The sequence below is a fragment of the Cygnus atratus genome, chromosome 2, assembly GCF_013377495.2.
Source record: "Cygnus atratus isolate AKBS03 ecotype Queensland, Australia chromosome 2, CAtr_DNAZoo_HiC_assembly, whole genome shotgun sequence".
Classification (NCBI taxonomy): domain Eukaryota; kingdom Metazoa; phylum Chordata; class Aves; order Anseriformes; family Anatidae; genus Cygnus; species Cygnus atratus.
The window spans coordinates 112,446,557-112,466,767 of record NC_066363.1 but is presented as its reverse complement, the minus strand read 5'-3'; the positions used below and the strand labels follow the sequence as shown (position 1 = coordinate 112,466,767).

General features: G+C 44.6%; 1 protein-coding gene across 1 annotated transcript in view; it reads right to left on the bottom strand.

The window, feature by feature from the left end:
• TAF4B (TATA-box binding protein associated factor 4b) overlaps positions 1–17,814 on the bottom strand; it is a 70,541-nt gene extending 52,727 nt beyond the window's left edge. Inside the window, 3 exon segments of the mRNA XM_035564008.2 lie at positions 1,481–1,588; positions 2,322–2,470; positions 17,541–17,814. Of these exon segments, the coding sequence (XP_035419901.1) occupies positions 1,481–1,588; positions 2,322–2,470; positions 17,541–17,814 (531 nt within the window).
• Between the last annotated feature and the right edge of the window lie 2,397 nt (positions 17,815–20,211).

The following is a 20,211-nucleotide window of genomic DNA, read 5'->3' as shown; positions in this document are numbered from 1 at the left end:
TCAGGTTTCTACAACCAAAAAAAGAAACCTTGCCAGAAATACTACGTCTTTAAATATCTCAGAAAATCACAAGCTGAACTGATTATATCAAAACTGAACTAAGAACCACATCAAAGACAGATGAAAGTTAAAAATTGAGAAGTTAATAGCATGATGATCCTCCACATTTATTCACATTAGATTGTGAGGATGCATCCATCCATCAGCTGTGAGAAATCTCTCTCTCTTCTCCCCACATAGTACAATAGACGACTATTGTTTTTATATCCTAAAGACTTCTATTTAGAGACCATAAACACATGGCTTGCAAGCTAGAATTCCAAAATAAAAATAGGTCAGGAAGACACATTACTGTTATTGTTAGACAAGAAGCATGTGTTGTTTCCACCCGTAGCAAAACAGAAAAGGTATTAAGAGATCTCTGGGTTTTCCCCTTTAAGCCCAACATTATCCATCTGTAGTGAGAAGGAAGAGAGAGCAGATCACAGACAGAGCTGTAAGTAATTTTCAGTTACTAATACAGAAAAACAGCAGGAGGACAGATCTGTAAGTCAGACTGTTAGTTACTGCTGTCAGCAAACTGATCTCCCCATCTTTCAAACACACTCAAGGTCAAGAACATGCATCCAATGTGGGGGGTTTTTGTTCATTTTCTGAATGCTTGGTCAACCACTATAGACCAGTCCCTTTCAAGCTCTTCTACAAAAAAAAAAAAATGTACAAGGAAAATTTCTCCAGGGATAACAGTATATTTTAGCTGCAGAAAGAAGCATTTTCATTATACGTGCATATTCAGAACTCTGATGCACAAGAACAGAGGAAGAACTGAATCTAGAACTGTCATGCTCTACAGGTAGAAAGGGTCTATTCAAAAGAGTCCTACAGCACTTCCCTCTGATAAAGAGAAGTTGGAAAAAAAAAGTCTAAAAATAATGTGGCATTTCCAATCACTGTCTACCTACAGTTGTATCTTTGGAATCTGTCTACCAAATACACAGAGGTTTTCAGCTATGATCTTCCTTCAGCCTTTAATGAGAAAAACAAAAAAAAGTATCAAAAGTACAAACTTGAAAAACAGCTTGACTGGTGCAGCCAGCTTATCTTCCCCGCAGCACCATCTCAAGTACATTTTTTCACCCCTAAGAAATTAGGGGACCCAAACAAAAAAAGTATTAGGAAGTCTCCATCTCCCAGAAAAGCTTCATCTAGAGCTTAAAGGAGCTCAATCACAAGGCACAAATGCATTGGAAATGGTTCTTTGAACTATTTATTTTACACATTGCTCGCTGATATTCTGCAAGCGCTTTCTACTGCAGTAAGGGAAGATCTGAAATGTGCTGGCAGAAGCATTATTAAGTTAAAAGCAAAAGCTATCAGGTTAGTGAAAACCACATTAGAGTTAGAAATTACAAGAATATATTCATATTTTCTCCAGTTCTCTCCATTACTTATTCCGTTGTGCAATGAAGCTGCTACCTACCTGTATTACAGCAGGTGGCTGAACAGTAGAAGCCACAGCATTTGTTGTTTGAGATAATGTTTTCACAGGAGTAGCTACTGCTTTCTTTAGTAACTGGGTGCCAGAGTTCTTAAAAAAGAATAAATACATAAGTAACAATTATGCACACGCAGAAAACACAGGCACTGAAGTTAGTATCTGCTCTTGTTCAATAAAAACCAAGACACCTGCTCTTACAGTAATGAGACAAGTATCATTCATATAACCCATATTGTTAAAGCACTTTTCAACAAAGCTATTTGCCTACTAGTTTACGTGAGAACATATTCAGGGACATTTAGCCACAATGCCTAATCAGAATAAAATGGTTAAAGGATGAGCATTTGGGGAGTATTATGCAGGCAATTACTTTTTTGGACCTACTTTTACTTTGTGTGCTGACTACCATTATAAAAGATGGAAGCAAAAAGCCAGCAGAGCTTAGGGAAGGAGAAGGAAAATCCTGGGGACCTGGGAAAGGTTCTCAGCTTCACTTTGCTTCAGAGAAGTATCCCATAAGACTGAAAGGTTGCAGTTATACTAGCCATAAACATTTAGGTAGTATGGGTGGTGTTTTTTTCTTCTTAATAAGCACCTTCTTTCTCATAATAGAGGAAATTTTTAAGTTGAACTATACTATATGCAATGACTAGCGATTTGAAAAACTGAGAAAGCAAAGCACAAAGATCATGTGCGAAACACACTGACCATGCTGCTCAGAAAACATTGAAATGCTTAGTTAACCCTTAATAGCTTACTTGCAAACCCTGTTATGAACATGTAACACACAGATACATAAAATTAAGCCCGTGAGAGAAGTTACCTGTACAGCACATATTCTGACTGCAGGTGTGCTGGTAGGTACAGACGGTCGTACACTTGTGTTATTTTGTGGCTGAGTCTGTGCTCGTGCTATTGCTTGTTGAGATACCAGCATTAGTTGGCCATTACTGCTTCTGATAAGAACAGTTCCTGTTGGAGAAAAACATCCAGACTGTTAGAAATTAAGCGATATTATGGCTTTCAATACTTTTGTGGAAGAAATAGCTAGACCACACTGATAAGCTAATGTAACTTTTAGTTTCTTACCCCAAGAAACAATTGCCAAGAAATTTAAGAGCTAAAAAGCCTACATCAGGTTTACGCTGCATTTTATCACAGAAAACAACTCCCAAAGTCAAGTGACAAACTTGACTAGACAGCCATATCAAAACATTGCGTGTACAAGATACAAATTGCAAAGCAATTCATTATTTGAGTCAAAAGATATTTGGGACATGGAAAAAAAAAAAAAAAAAGAAATTTCTCCCCACCAGGACACACACACTCTGGAATTATTTTAACAGCAACCTCTTCATGCAGTTCTTCAGCCTGCAAAACATATCACCACTATTGGACTTAGCTGCCTCTATACACATTTTCCCTTTCTGAGCATTCAGGCACATCCTTGCAGGTGAAGATGCAGTTTAGAGGAAACCTGCAATGGGAACTGTAGCCTGAGCGGTACCAGTTCACCTGCCTACACCAAGACCATGCCCCTCAGTCAGAGGGCAGTGGTCCCCACCGAAAGCCATTCCAGACATTTCCAGCTGTTCCTCTGTCAAGGATCTGTCCAAAATCATTTGAATTCATGGATGTAAACAAAGTTGATTACAGCCAAATAGGAAAACCCCCACAAAAAAGTAACTCTCCTGTCTTGTTTCCTTGGTTTTTATTTTTTCTTTTAAACATACAGCAATGTCAGCCCAGCATGATTGCTCCTACAACCCTCCTCCTGACCCATCACCTATAAGGACCGACAATTAAACAGTTAACAAACAATGAGGTATTTTCACTCAAGCTTTCAAATTAAAAGCACTCTGAGGAGAATCAGATGCCTTAACAGAGTCCCAGCAGCTCTGCATTTGGGAGCCATTCAACTACCAATGCCTGTTCCTTCCTCCCTGTCCCCCCACGGGCTGGACTCTGGAAATCCCAGACATTTCAGCAAGGTCACGATGACAAAAAGCCAGCTGGGTTCTGGCCTGGACCCCTGCAAATCTTCCACAGGAGCTACAGATACAGAGCACCTTCCCTTTGCCCTCACCTCCTTTACCTTCAGCAGCTGCCAGGTCCACCACTACCACATCCACCACTGCCCCCTGCACACAGCTGGTTAGTGAGGGCCTCATACAGGAAAGGAGGAAATGTACAGAAGAACGCAAGATAAGCAAATAAGAGTACTTCATTTAAAAAAAATTTTTTTTTTAATTTATTTTTATTTATTTATTTTGAGGACCGCATAGATCTGTCTTGCAGGTTAGCCAACGTTTGAAGAATCCCAGTTCTTCTGCCACGCTCGTGGTATTTCCTGGTTTGTAACAACTCTGTATCATGGAACGGTCTTCAATGGCTGGTTCATCTGGAAGTTGTCAAAATATGCTACACAATGCAACCTAAAACACTGCTTCCACCTGAGTTAAAATTAATAGAACAGTTAGAGCCACCAGCTCTTTAAAAACAGTTGATAAATGTGAAACTATTGCCAGGTGCTTAGAGGGAGCTTTTCATCCTCCACATCTAAAAGCATAAGGCAACAAAAAACTTCATATAAAATTCTGTAAAACCAACATCCTGCCATTTACATAGCACAAACTAAGGCTGCCAGGGCTGCATCTAGAATGATTCCCCCCATTCTCAACCAACCTTTACTTGGTGGGGCAGATTCACAAGACAGTTGCATATCCAGAAAAATACTGTTACTCCATCCAACAACTCAGCTTTCTCCTTCTCCACTGAAATCTTGACTATAGCTACATTCAGGTACAGATAGATCTTTTAATTTAATCAGTGAATGCCTGGAATCACAGAAGATTTTCAATTTTGTTCTCATGTCGTCTTATTTAGACAGCAATTCATAGCATGTAATTTCTCATCAGTCAAAAAAATGCCTTTTTTTCCTTGTTCACATCACATGCTTACGCAGATTCCAGGAAAAGAGGGAATGCTGATGATGCCACACATTTAGATAGCAAAAGCATCTCTCTTTGCTCTAGGTCTCCATTCAGGGTTGTAGAAGCATCGCTGCTGGAGGTTTTAGGTTTACCTTTCTCAGCTTGCTTTAAAAACTCATTGCTAGCTCTACTCTTTAAGAAAAGATACATAAGTGCATCATTTAATTCCTTTAGAGATTTGGAATACATTATGTTCTTTGTTTTCATGAATTTGGATATTTTGTCACTAGCCATTATATATGGGGTTGGTTGGTTTATTTTTTAAACAAAACTGTCAGAAGCACAAATTCTACTTCTCTGAATCATACTGCAAGAAAGAAACAAAACAGGTTAATTACCAGCCAACTTAATTAATTATAAGGGTGGTTTTCGCACTATTGTTATGAAGCTTCAGTTAAGCTCTGCCAGAAATGAAGACCGTGCCTGAAGTGTACTCCTTCCTCCAGTCACTTGAACAGGGAGAGCTTCCAGCAGGCTCCACTTGATGGGAAATTAACTCAAAAGCAACACAGCTGGAAAGCTTATGCAAATACTACACAGGTCATTGTTGTTCAATATTTTGAACAACAAAAAAAAGCACACAAAATAACCCTCCCCACCAGGGGACAGGTCCCAGTAGCCCCTTTACATTTGACTATGACAGCAATGTTTCCCCAACAGCACCATGCCACAAATATGAGGGAACTTTCTACCTGATGACAGGATTAGTTTATACATGGACACTCATGCTTCATCAAAACAGTTTAAAAAGTCTTTAAGTCTTTTAGCTTTATCACCAGGTGATAGCATGCACAGAAGAATTTACCCAAGGCCACTCCAGTGTAGTCACACAGAACTCTCCAGTGTAATATGAACCTTTCCACTTGGAGCAAACTTCAATTTTGCTATATTTGTACCATTTGGCAACTTTTTATAAGGTGGTAGCCTCTTCATGTCAATAGCTTTTTGTGACAGCTAGTGAAAGCAGAACTCTGAAACCAACAAAACCAATACGATGGTAATCTGCTACAACTGCTCTTGCAGGAGTAACACTAAAAAAAGACAGATACCAGCACAAATAAAGTTGAAGACAAACTTGAAGCAGCCACTACTACAAATCTGTAGAATGAAAAGCCACAAGACATCACTTCGAAGCCTCAAACACAGAGTTCTGGCAGTTACAACCTGATGTTGTGAAGCAACAGTAAACCAACGCATGGATTGTCTGAAAATTTGAAAGCTGCTGAGGAGGGCATTTTCCACTTCTGGTTGTGGCAAGCTACACTTTTTCACAGCTGAAAACAAAACACACAAACTTTTGATTCCTTTTCACCTTGAAAGGAATGCAATGACCCAGTGCTTAAGTCAACAGTGAAGGCTCTGAGAAGAAACATAGGAGGTAACTTCTGCCAGAGCAAAATTGCACAGCGCTCAGAGCTTCATGCACTGCGTATAGCTGCACAAGTGTGAAATGAAAGAAGAGCAGGCAATGGTATCCCTGAGATTCTCCAGCGAAAGCTCACTACAGAGTCATGCAGCTACCAAGATAATACTATTGGAACTGACAACAAAAATATTGGTTATCAGGAGCTGTTTTCACATTCACTAGAAAGCACTTTTTTTGCAGAACTACACAGACCAACTCTTGCAGTCAGTCACTACACTAACTCCACAGAAAGAGAGGGGAAAAAAAAAAAACTCTGAAGAACTGAAATTCAGGTTTCAGGCTAACACTGCTCAGCACTTTTAAAATCTGAAAAGATATCTGCAATCTCTGACCAAAATATTGTACATACTTACTGAACAATGCCAGGCATCTTGCTAACACCAAAGGTGCCCTCTTTTGGGCAGCACTGCCAAGAAAGCAATGCTTACAGGAGACGCAGCTTGATAGTTTTACACTAGTTGCTTCAGTGAAGAGAGGTAAGACGTTCTTACACTTTGATAGCCAGCCCAAGGCACAATCCCTTCACAGTTGCAAGGCTGTTCCTATTTTCAGATCAAAGACAGACAATGTAAGTGAGCAGCCACCAGCAGGGACGAGTTGTTCACGGGCTTCACTGGAAGGCTCTGTCTCTCAGATTAGCAGCCCTTTTTACAATTAACTGACTTCTGTCACTAGGACTTCTGCCTGCCCTGCCAAAAACACCGCTTGGGAAGCTACTTATTTTTCTTGACTGCCAGTGAACCCATCTGAAATAAAATCAGCTACTTCACGTAAACCTTTTGCTCCCTGCACACCTGCCTTCAGCCGCAGTCCTGCAGGAAGGAGCTGACAATGGAGACCCAGCTCAGCTTCCCTCAGAGCTAACCAGAAGGAGCCAGGCTACAGCTTCCCAACTTAGGGTCTCACTGGGAGCCCTGCCCTTTGTCCCCAGCGAGCTGCCTTCTCCTGAAGAGGAGCTGCTCCTTCAGAAAGGGCGCCCGGGGTCACTCAGACAGGGCTTAGACAGCCACCACCCACAGCACCCTCTACACATAGGCATACCAGCAGCACGTGCCATGGAAAACCAAAGGCCTGCTGTTAAATTCCCATTTGCTGCTTCAACCTCTGCGGTCAGGGAACGGTGTCAGGAACACCACACAGCTGTCAGGGTACAGCTGGGCCAGCAACCGAAGCTCAGGGCTTCATCCAGCAGGACTGCACATGACACATGCTGAAAGCGTCCCAGCTTCCACCATTACGGCTCTAACGCCTAAGACAAGCCTGAGGAGGCCATTTTGGAAGGAGGACATCACAAGGAGTTTCCATGATTTTGTTTCTCAAGTTTCACCTGAGGTGAACTAGCTAGCAGGGGTGCTGCTGTGGAAAGGCACCGTCCCTCGTTCCATGTGAAGCTCAAATTGTCACATTAAATCACCACTTTGATTACACGATTTCCCACACAACTGCTTAACACAACAGCTCTTTAGCACTGCTTTGCCACAGCGCACTGCAGCACAACACAAGAAAGCAAAAGCCTGTCTCCTACTTAGGAAATCATACCTTTCATGCCTGCCTCCTCAAATAACATACAAGCAAGAACCAACAAAATCAGACCCAATTCATTTAAGAGAACACGAGTTACCACAGCTGCTTTCAAACAAGGGCAAGTTGTTTGTTTTGAAACAAGGGGTGCACACATCAGGTATGCTCCCAATTTTAGAAAAGTTCCCTTCAGGAATGCATTGAAATGCAGAATATAGGTTAAAAACAGTGATTATAAAAACGCGGGGTTTAAGTGAGACTTTCAGACCCCAAATCAATGAGCAAACAGTTTAACAACAAAAACATTACTGCTGTTTTCAAACATGTAAGTGCTCTCTGTTCCTAAACAAGTCTGTTTTCACTGAAATTCTCAAAACAAAGGGACAGCTCTGAAGGCAGTTACAAGGTAAGAGCAGTTTTCAAGGGGATGTTTTTAGCAGGAGCTGAATGTCAACTTGAAAGGAAAATTAGTATTAAGTTTCTTAGAGTGTGTGTTTGGGATGAACCAAAATCCACAAAATAAAAGGCCAAACACTGCTAATCCATGCAGCAGTTTTGAAAAGAGTTTCTCTCTCTAAATGCATCCTTAAAAAAAAAAAAAAAGGAAATTTTTCTTCTTCAATCCTGCTTGAGTCATTTAAAAGTTACAAAAACACATTTCAGGACTAAGATCGATATAAAACAGGCCATATTAGAGACTAACTATTTAAATGGTGACCATACCAAGGTGCATTGTGTTGTAGACTGGCTGTGAAAGACTGCTAGACAGGCAGAAAGTGTTAATGAAATACTGTGAAAGACATAGCAGGCCCACTTTAACATATTAGTGGTTATACGGGTTGCGTAGGAGTCCTGTGTTTTCAGGTGAATTACGGACTGTGCTGCATGCAAGGTAACGACTTATTCCCCATAACCCTCGCCTGCTACTTGAGTTTTTCTAGATGTCGACTGCAGATTCCTGCACTGAAGACAAAAAAAGGATGAAAGCCCAATCTGGAGGCAACACCAGTGACAAGTGCAGCTTCTCACTATCTTAAGAATGATGCTACAACAGCAGTTTGGCTGCCACCTGAGGTTACCCAGCCACAGGCTCCCAGTGACAAGTGCCATCTTAAATCGAATACAATCGTATTTTGACAACTGATCTTCTGGGGAGGCCATGAATATTTCCTGCTCGGGGACTTCTTGAGGGAAAACGTGTGATTGCTCTTACATTTCCTAGACAAGCAGGATAGAGGGCTCGTCTACACCACATGGGCCACACTGAGTCGTTCAGCTTGTAGTGCACTCCATCCACAAAGCACTTCATTGCACATGACAGATCATCACCAACCTCTGGAAGTTAATGTTTGTAGAGGCAAAAGGAATTCAGCCATGGTCAACCAATAATCACACTGGTCTAGTAGCAACCAGAACCACGCACCACATCCCCAGGCCCTCAAGCAGTTGATTCTCTTCATCTGTCATTTCACTAACTGAATAATTACATATTTCAGAAGTCACTCTTTGCATTCTTTCCTTGTTCCAGGGACGTTTGTATACTAATAGGTCTTTGTGCCAATGGCTCAGAAACTGTGACTAGCATGTGGATGGCATGATACCACCGTGAGGTGTCCAATTTTTAGTTCTAATTCAAGACACCTTGTTTTGCCATAGGTATGGAAGACGTGAATTTCCGGGCCAGGAAAAGCATTCAAAGGTCGTAATTCCAACTTGCTCTCATGTTACAAGAGAATAGAGGGAAGCTCAACAAAATGCAAGGGTGCAGAGAAACGCCAAATCACACAAGTTCTTTAAAGGAGTTGACTGCATCTTTGCCAATCACACGAACGCTGCACTGCAGATTTGTGCAGACTCTGGCCTACAGCTTTTAACGTTGCACCAGCTGTGGACATCTGGTTGCATCTCAAAGCATTTCAAAGCCAGCCTTACCCGCAGACATCACTGTCCAGGTGTTAACAGCACTGTTTTGCTAGCAGCACTGTTTCCCAGATTACCTGTATTATTGTGAGCAGGTTTTTAAAGCACTATGCAGCCACAACTCTGTCACACTAATGGCTCAAGGTGTGCACAGCCGAAACCTCCTGAAACGCCAACCTTTCTCCACTAAGCTTCTGTACTAACACTGGGCACCAGCTCCTGAGACAGCCTGCACAGGCACAGCCTTCTCAAGCATACAGAGACAGCAAAGGGATGAAGAAATCTATTGTGAGCAGGATAGAATGGAGTCAGGCAACCTATTATTTCAAATAATTTGGCATCGCGCATCTTTCTGAAGAGTATAAAGCCCCCTCTCCCTCCCCTACTCCAGGAACTAGACTAAAAACGCGAATACCTGAAACCATGTTTCACACCGTAAATCTCACCCAAAGTGCTGGAGCCTAGCTGCTCACTAGTGCATTTTTGGGGCCCAGATGGATATCTGTTTCACGGACTAGCAGTGGGGCCTCCCAACAGCATCGTTGCGTTTTCAAGGAATACAGGCCCGTGCTCCTGTTAAAGAGTTTTCCTAGACTCACACACAGTTCAGCTTCATTATTTGAAAATACATTTATATCCACATAATTTTACTAAGTAACAGTAGAACTCCTATGCAAAAATATAACTGTCCCAGTTGCAAGGTAGAGTACCTTTTATTTATAGCAAACAACAGATGTCCATACCAAACATCTGAAGAAAATCTGGACATTGCATTGATTCTTGGAGGGGCTGTAAATAACTGAGATCATAGATGTTTTCTGGGCATAGTTCCAAGATGGCACTACTGTTTCTGTTCAAATCCAAAGTGTATTTATTACACTTGAATCCCAAGAGTTTCTGTTTTTATTATGGGTAGGCATATGGGATCCCAGGCCAACTCTGCGTTCCACGAGGCAGTCTTATTTGATATCGTGAGAACATCTAGCTTTTGTCCTTGAGCCACATCTTTCAGCCTCTGGGATTGTTTCCCATCAGCATTACCCCACCTCATCTTTGTGGCTTGCAACTTTCCTACTTGAGGCTTGGTTGCTTTCCTGCCTAAGTAATCAGACAGTTCCAGGATTGCCTACAGATTAGATAAACTGACTGAGTTCTCATGGACCCAAGTTACTTCATGAAGCAGCTTTGTGTATTTGCAGAGAACTCAGCTGATGGCAATGATACGGTATCTCAAAGGAGCCAAAGTGACATTTCCTTACCTTCAAGGGAACTCCTACTGCAACAAGCCAGGGAATCCATACGCCACACCTTCTTCTAGCTTGCTGTGATCTCCTAGTATTCACTGGAGTCAAATTCCTTAAATAGCGAGTTCGAAGTCTGACACATAGCAGCACACAGCTCTATAAGAACCACAAGATATGCCAATACCCTGCACTTAGCATTTCTAGAACACCATGAGGCAATAAGCTGTTACAGAGAAATCTGAAACTTGTGGAGTGCTTAATTATGAATTTTAATTTTAGATCAAGAGATGCTAAAAACTGAACTGGTGCCTTGACAGAGTTCTAATAAAAGGCAGTATCACCACCCCCCTTTAAATCTCTGTCTCCTTTAAATAAGAGGAGAATTAACTCAATTAATCCAGACTAATCTTGCAATGAGACACTTGTTCTCTTGGTGTTCAAATAGGGACCAACAGCAGGTTGAATTCCACTTGATTTCCTCTAAACGCACATACTCACCCCTTTGTTGGATAATTATATTCATATAATATATTCATACACATATTTCAGAAAGGCAAGCATGGGGCTCAACACTAAATTTTAACACTGGTTATCCCCTTGTCCTAAATGGGATAGAACTAACAAAAATCCTTGCAGAAGACAGCAAAATTTTCATGCAAGTATTAGCTTCTGTCTACATGGATACTGTTGGAACTGTCAGCAAAACTGTGTGATATTTGTGAAGTGATAAGGATACAAGCCCTATACAGGTGTCATGAATACACCCACCCCCTTCAACACACATCATCAGCTGCCCCAAGAGGATTCCCTCCTGATACACCAAACAGCCAGCGGGACCTGGCTTCCAGAGGGCACCACTTAAGCTAAAAAGCATCTGCCACTTCGCAAGCTGCAAATGAAAGCCTTCGAGAGTTTTGACAACCAGGACACCCTGCGTCACCCACTTCTTAACCCCACCTGAACATCCACACAAGGAATCTAAATTTTCCAGGCAACACCTAGGAGCAGCCAGTACCAACAAACCCATGTCCTCTGCCTCCACCCAACTGGGAGTGCACGCTAGAAGAGGCCTTCAGGCATGGGCTATGAAAAACAAGACCAATCGTAACACCCAACTGGTCTTAGCTCAGCAACTTACCCCAGCAAGATCACCGAGCTTCAAGAGTTCTGAAACTAGATCTGCTCATGAGTAACAAGGGTTTTCCATCTGCCATCGGGTTTTCCATGCTTCAGTTTTGATCAGAGTATTTCTTTGAGACAAGATCTGCCAGTGGACTTCATTCATTCAAAAGGTGACAGAGAGAGCAGCACAGACCTTAACCATCACAATTTGGGTAACAAGCAGCTTACCTACATCTTTTGTGATCTTTTCTGCTTTGTAAGTTAAACACATTTTTCTTGTAAAATCACCAGAATTTTCAGAGAAGTAGCTTCATGCAAAAAACTTCAGATGACAAAAACACACAAATTCTTCAAATGCATGGGACAGTACGTATTATTCATTTTTGATGCACACCAGAAGCTTTGCAACTTACAGCCAGACTTGCATAAACAACTCTTAAGGTACAGTCCTACCCAATAAACATAGCACAGATTTCCTTCACGCGACATGGCAAATACCTGGTTCTCTAAGAGAACTTAAAAAACACCTGGTATTGCAAACTGCTCAATATAACAACTCCGGAGCTTACCTACTTTCTCAGTGACTTTGGAAAAATAATATTGAAATATATTTAGTACTTTTTCGGCTGTCACTTGTGCATGGATGATGCTATTTTTACTGCTATAAGCATCCTTTAAATACTGAAAAAGCAACTGAAGTCAGGCTCAAGTTCTCTCTTCTAATGATTAAGAAAAGTTTAACATTCACCAAACAGTAATTGATTGTAAAATCTGAATAGCATACAACATTAATTTTACTGAGCATCATATTTCAGTGCTCCAGTATTCACAGTGCATCTGCTTTTATGAGAAAACCATAAATATAGGAATTAGCTTTATATCTTCTGCCAAGATTTAAATCATAATTCCCATGGGGCAGCGCCTTTAATGATATGAAGGCATTGTTTCACCAGACTCATTCAGTCACAAAAGTAAAACCAAATCCTACAGATCAGCTGAAGACATTTACTCACTATCTTTTAAGTTTGTATTAGTTCCACAGGTCTGCCACAGCTCTGCTGATCCCTCATCAGAAAAAAGCTGGCTGGTGTTGCCTCTTGTGAAGAGAGGAGTTTGCAAACAATCCATCCTGACAAAACTACTAAACAGAGGACACTACTGGGATAAAAAAGGTTGAAACCATCATCATTTAGCACCTACCGGTCATCCTACAGTGTAAGTATTACGCTTAGACTTCAAGAAATTATCTACATTCAGAAACTGCAGACTTTGAAGGAATGCCTCGTTTCTTGACGTGTTCAAACAAGAACTCTTTGGATATCCTCCTCCTACACAATCAAAGTAGAAAATAAGAACTTATTTTAAAAATCAGCACTTCCTTCTATTCCAAAGTGAAGGACCCATTGCAAATATGAAAACATCAAATTCCTCCTGCAGTTTTACAACCGAGAGACAACAAACAGGACAGGAGGGAGACAGGGAGTGCTGTACTTGACAGCCCCCCAGCCCACTTCGGGAGGCAGCAGCGTGCAGAGGTTTGCCTGCCCTCACCTCTGCAGATGACCTTAGAGCTACACAATTAAGAGAAACCCGAAGAGATGGAGCCCTGTGCCAGCCAGGAGCAGAGCTGGGAAACTGCATAACCTCCCTCCCTCCCACCCACAGGTGCCTGCTCACTGGCTGCCTGTCTTCTGCCAGCAAGCACAGTCGTGCTTCCCAAACAGTTACTCCCTATCAGCCCAGATAAGCTGTAGGCAGAAGAAAACTCGCCAGGGACATGCCAAAATACACAAGTGAAGAGAACTGAGCTGCAAACAGGAGCCATGGACCTGTACCTGCTGCTGTTTCGCCTCTGAGGAGGATGGAAGGGAACATTTATACGGCAGCTGAGCCTTGCACCAGCTTGCCAGCCTAGCGCAATGCAGAGGCACGGCACGGACCCAGCTAGTGGAAGTCTTCAGCAACAGTTTCATTACCAACACTGACCTGTGCCAGATGAACCAGCACTCTTCTAAGTTAGCAATGGAGGATGCTCAGCATCCAGCTGAGCTCTGCATTTTGTTGTCCCATCACAAGAGCAGGTCCAGACGAGGGCCACGAGGATGATCAGAGGGCTGGAGCACCTCTCGTATGAAGACAGGCTGATAGAGTTGGGGTTTTTCAGCCTGGAGAAGGGAAGGCTCCAGGGAGACCTTGTAGCGGCCCTCCAGTACCTAAAGGGGCCTACAGGAATGCTGGGGAGGGACTCTTTGCCAGGGAGTGGAGTGATAGCACAAGACTTTTTCAACTAAAAGAGGGTAGATCTAGAGTAGGCATCAGGAAGAAATTCTTCACTCAGGGGACAGTGAGGCCCTGGCACAGGCTGCCCAGAGAAGCTGTGGATGCCCCATCCCTGGAGGTGTTCAAGGCCAGGCTGGATGGGGCCTTGGGCAACCTGGTCTGGTGGGAGGTGTCCCTGCCCGTGGCAGGGGGTTGGAACTAGGGGATCTTTAAGGTCCCTTCCAACCCAAACCATTCTGTGACGCTATGTCTAACTGTCCTTTCAACACCTGCCTGTGATCAATGCTGTCACACTTGCCCACAGCATTTGAGAACCAGGGAATAACTTAAAATCCACATGGGCAGACACAGAAGGGACAGGGAACTGCATTCAAGAAAAGTTAAGAAAGAAATCAAGGAACAACACTCCCTCATTGTTTTTATGCTCCTTCTCTACCTTCCACCTGTCCAAAGTGGCATCAGGCCCAAACACACTACGGTGAGCTATGAACATGTCTCGTGGCCCTTCAAAACATTCAAATTACTTTGTTAAAATAATTTATTTGCCCTACTCAGCTATGACAGAAGAACCAGAAATGCAGTAAGTGTTAAGAGAAACCTCGCCACTCCTTCCCCTTCCCGAGCCTTTAACTATTTCCTCCTGTTAACAGCACAGCTCAACCATTTCCCCCCCGCAACAGTAAGCTTAACTTAACCAAGGGTATTATAAAGCCCTGTTAAAAAGCCCCACCATCCAGTCTAAGAGTATTTAAGGCCGAAATGCCACAACCAAAGCTTCAGGGCAGAACCTGTCCTGTTGGAAGCGCATAAAAGAGCCCCCAGCTGAAAACGTAGTACAGTCAGACAGGCACAGTCTCCCACCTCATCACTGCTGGTACAGGAGATACCCTTAAGGGTAAAGGAGGAAGGCCTTGAGGACACAGCACTAGTCCTACAGCTGGCCACTCGGCCCCAAACCTGCATTTCACAGAAGAAAATGCAGGGAAAACCTCGTTACTCATGAGCAAGTCTGGGTTCTGTATGCACCAGAGAACTTGTGAAGCTCAGTGATCTTCCTTGAGGAACTTGGTAAACTTTGGCAGAAGGAAAATCCATGCTCAGAGAAGTGAAGAGCCATATCTGGTCGTCAGCCAGTAACTCTCCCACCTCCTGGCTTTGCTGTGGGCGAAGGAGGGAAAAGTAGAAGCTGAAAAAGAAAAGACAGCCTAAATCCATGACCTTCAAGAGCCATTGCTGCCCCCGAACAACGTGGTCAAACACAGCTATCCTGGGTGCCCTTCTTTTCCCCAAACAGCAGCCCTCCGCAAGCACAGGTGCAATGCCTGCTCCAGACTGCACTAAGTTCCCAAGTACCGCAAAACACCTGCTAAGAGCACTGCTGTCCACACTTTCTCAAAACAAGCCAATTCAAACATTTCTGACTGAAGCTCAGGGTGAGCGTACTGTCTGCATGCATTTTTCATTACAGCTTCCACAGGTATCACAGGTTGAATGCTTTGGTTTTTAAAGCCAGCTGAATTATCCCTTGCCAATTTTAGTCTGCATGGCTAGATTTTATCATTTACTTGAAACAAACTTATCAGGATTTGGTGGTTTTATTCCACTGTCTTTTCTAAGTAGATCAGCACGTATAGATTTTATGCTATACATCTTGCAGTTAAGTATCTGGATGATTTTTATGGATTCCATATTTAAAAAGTAATAAAGACAGAAGCAGAACATTAACACTTTATCAAGCAAGAACGCATTTTTAAGTTGTCCATAGGATGATTATTTCGAGAAATTTCCCTGATCCATGTGAAATCTGACAACTGTGCTCCTTCTGCAGTATTAAACTCCATGCAGTTACTTACAGTTTACAATGCTGTACTGCACTGGCACCTCTGAACTTTCAATACAAAGTCTGCTTTCTTCATTTCTTGTCCCAAGAGCAAGGAAAACAAGCTGATGCAACAGAAAGGTAATGCTACTTCTGCCACATCTGCCTACTGTCACAAATACAAATCCGATTACGTGCAGTATGCCCTCACATAATGAAACCAACCTAATAGGAAAAAACCAACAGAAAGTACTGCAGAGTTGTTCTTCCCAAATGACAAGCACCTCACACGTGCGTTCGTTCACCTGCATGTTTTAACTGAACATCCTTCAGTTAAACCGGTCCATTCCGAGAGTCAAAACGCTAGGTAGAAAACCTGAAGATACGGGGGCTCATACTATTAAATAACAGTAACATATTTCCATTGTGGTTCATTTCAGAGGAAAGTTGGCAAGGAGTTAAGGCTCATCCTTGACTGTTGAATCCTCAGACATTATAGCATAATGCGAGTGCTGGAAAATCCGAAGGAAAACTTACTTAATAAAGACTCCTTTTTTCTTATTACATTAACTTCTTACAGTTCCTGGAGAGGCATCCGTCTTTGATACAGACATGTGAAAAGAAAGATGAAAAAGAAACAAAAAAGAGGAAATGCATACATGCAGCAGCAGCAGCACAGGAATTAATGTACGATCAGCCATCCATTTAGGCAACATCCTACCTGAAAGTAATTGCAAAAGATGCTCCAACAAAGGAACTGTCCTGGCAGAAAGCAATTACAGCAACAGCAGCACTGAACGATAACATACTTTGGGATCTCAACATAGTAAGACTAAGTGGCATCGGTCACTGTATTTAAACACTTGAAATAAAGAAGTCCGACAGTGAGGAGAAGGAAGTTTAGAACTAACAGCATGATCCTCTCGGGACAACGCGCAGGTATGAGCACCTGTCTAACCTCTGTTAGCATCATGATGGCATTAAGCCATCTTTATCACCACTACACGCTTCCTACCCTAACCTTTTCTTTGCTGCTATGGGAAGTACATCCATAAACGTGGTGCTTCTCTAAACTCTGTGTTTCCCACAGATGCTTTATGGATGAGAAGCGTCTCAGGCTTCATCGCAGACCTTATGCAGAGCAGTGCTTCACCTCGGTAATGGTCCGTAGTGGCCTGGCTGTCTGTAGCAGCGAAAACAACTCCTCCAACACTGCTCGATAAGAGTAACTCCTCCAAAACAGCCTGCTTAGAGCATGAGTAAAAGCAGTAGGATTTGCATGCTAAGAGCGGGTTATTTCCACAGCTGTTGACACAGGTTCACGCTTCGCATTATTCATCCGTCTCAATTCCGTGAAAGCCTCAATTTTCAAGTCACAAACTACTGCAACTTGGCCAGTCGGCGGGCAGAGAGCAAGAGACCTGCCCCGAAACTATCTAAAGACAACAAAAACTTGTTTTATGGAGGCATCCAGATCCACACTGTGGTCACTAAGAGCACCTCCAGCGCTGTAAGCACCCCAACGCCCCCCGGCTTACAGTCCCCAGGCAATTTTGGGGCCGGCGAGCAACTCGCCCCAAACTTTGCGCGCACCCGGGGGCCGCTCCCCACCGCAGCTGTCAGCCGCCCCTCGGCACCCAGGACGACCCCCGCGGCCCCTCGGCTCTCCCCTGCAGCCGGGGGCCAGGCAGGGCGCCCCCCCCCCCCCCCGACTCACCTGGGGGCAGCTGCAGGTTGGCCGGCAGCTGGATGGTGGCGGCGGGCGGCCCCTTGGGAGCCACCGCCGGCCGCGGAGCCCCCCCGGCGGCCACCCGCAGCACCGGGGGCCCCGCGGGCGGCGGGGCGGAGGGCGCCGGGCCGCCGGGCGCCTTGGAGGAGGCAGCGGCGGCGCTGCCCCGGGAGGGAGCCGGGGAGCCGGCCGCGGCGCTCGCCGCCTGCTCCGGGTGCCCGGCGGGCACGAGCCCTACGGGGGCGGCCGCCGGGGCGCTCATGGAGGAGGAGGAGGCGGCGACGGGGCGCGGGAGAGCGGGGGCGGCCGCGTCGCGTAGAGCCCCGCGGCGCCCCGCAGCATCGCGGGCGGGCGGCGCTCAGGCGCTGCCCCGGCGGCGGGCACACATGGCCGGTCCGGTCACCCCGCCGCTGCCGGCGGCGGCTCGGGCGGCGCACACGTGGGCCCGGCCTCCCCTGCCGGCGGCGGGAGGGAAGGAGGGGACGGCAAGGGAAGGAAGGCGGGCGGAGGGCGGGCCCGGGCCGCCCAGCTCGCCCTACTGCGGCGGCGCCCGCCCCGGGCCGGCCCCGCCGCCCCTCACAGACCCGCGGCCGCCGCGGCGGGGTTGTGTCAGGAGGGCGAGGCGCGCTCGTCCCCGCCGCGGTGGGGTGTCGGCGTGACCTTGAGCCGGTTTCAGTGGGGTTTGGAGCCGGTCTGTGCACCTGCTCCTCTGTGCCCCTGAAGCTGGAGGCTCGCTGCTCGCCTGGCCGCGGTGGGAGCAGCGGGACTGCAGAAATCGAGGCCTGGTGTGCAGTTCGTCACAGCAGTACAAACCCCACCAAATCCAGCGAAGCGTTAGCAGAAAGTTTCATTTCAACACCTCTTACGTTACTTATCCATCTCAGCCACGTTTTCAGGTAGAAATGTGCACAAGAAATGCAATTAGTTGAGGATGATGAAGTGGAAAGCTAAAATGTGAACCGAATAGAAAAACAGTACAACTCTGCTCCATGCCCTGACGGATAGCTCCGTGCACTGCTGCTTATCACTTTGTCACACTGCAGTAGGAGGAGGAACATTCCTTTTCGTGCCCATTTCCACCACAACCTTGCTCAGTTTCAGTATAACTGCTTATAAAGTCTGTCAGCAGCAGCTGAAAAGGCAACAGAGCAGGAATCACTTGAGAACTGCAAGCACGTGGCCACAGCACAGGTAGTCATATCCTCCCAAACTTCACTGGTACAGGCAGCAACAGGCTCGAGGACACGTCACCGGGGCAACCTGATTAAGTGCCTCAATTTTTATACGCACGTCCAGCTCGGTCTGCCATACTTCCACCACTATTGTTACACTGGTAGCTGTTAACAGATTGCAGAAATTCCTGCTATCCCACCTTCATTTCAACATACCAGCTAAAAGAAACCGCACCAGAGATACATATTCCTAAATCCAGGAGCCTAACAGAACTATTTAGGGTCCAAACACAGTGCTTGCTCTCTCGCACAGCATCCCCTCGCCCTCATCACCACAGCTCTCCTTTCCCTTGCCTCAGGCATTCTGCCCTTCCAGAACAAACTCGGTCCAAAATCCCAAAGAGGCAGCAGCAATACCTAGTTTCAAAGTGCAAGAGTGGACTAGAAAGACCCTGGAAGAGGAGGCCATGGGGTACGGCAGGGAGGAGGCACTCTCTGCACCCATTTTGGATCTGCCAAGTCTGAGCTAATTAAATTACAATTACTTACGTGTATGAGCCTATGTTACACGCCCAAGGTAACAACCAGGGTATTAGTTACCTCCCATGTGCCCAAGGATGCTCAGAGAACAGAAGGCAGGGAAACTTCTCTTCCAGAAAAAAAAAAAAAAAAAGAGAGAATGACAGTGACTGATGGCAGAAGGAGTTGGATGCACAGGTAGGCACGCTGTCCTCAGAACAAGCTCTGCTCTTCTGGGACTTGAAGGAAGAATGGAGTTGGCCCATTAGTTAAGACCAAGTTTCCTCTTCTTGGGGCCACTCAACTTCTGGAGGAATCTTTGAGACCACTATGAGAGTCCTTAGAAGGGAAAGCATACCTGGAAGAGAAAAAGAAGCAACTGAAGTAAAAGCATATGCACTAAAGCTGGGAGGAACCACAGTGTAAAAAGAGAAAGCGGAAAATACAGCATAGTGAGACAAAACATCCTGAGACTGCAAAAGGAGCAAAGAGGGTAATATGAAAGACAACACAGGAGAAGGTATAGCACAATGATAATGAAGAGGGGAAAAAAGAAACACTGAGCAAAGCCCACAAGATTTAGAAATATACACGTCTTAAAAATAGTTTTAAAAATTACTGGGCTAAGTTAAAGTGCCATAAGCGTCCTCTCCAAACAAAGCAGGTGTACCTATCATTCTATGAAACTGCACAGGAAATAAAAGGAAGAGTTCTTTCTCCACACTGGAAAAATGTGTTATAATAAAGGAACTAATATTCCACAATTCCTGTCCAGACAGCAGTCCTTAACTCTTTCAAAAACAGACCTTTATGAAGTCCGTAGATCTGAAGGCAGTTTCACATCCAACACCTTGTTTCAACCCTATAAAATCCATCTAATATGCTTCAGGGTTTTTAATCTGTCAGTAATCCTCTTTACAAAAGTTTTATTTTCTCTCTGATTGATAAATCATCAATTAAACACAAGC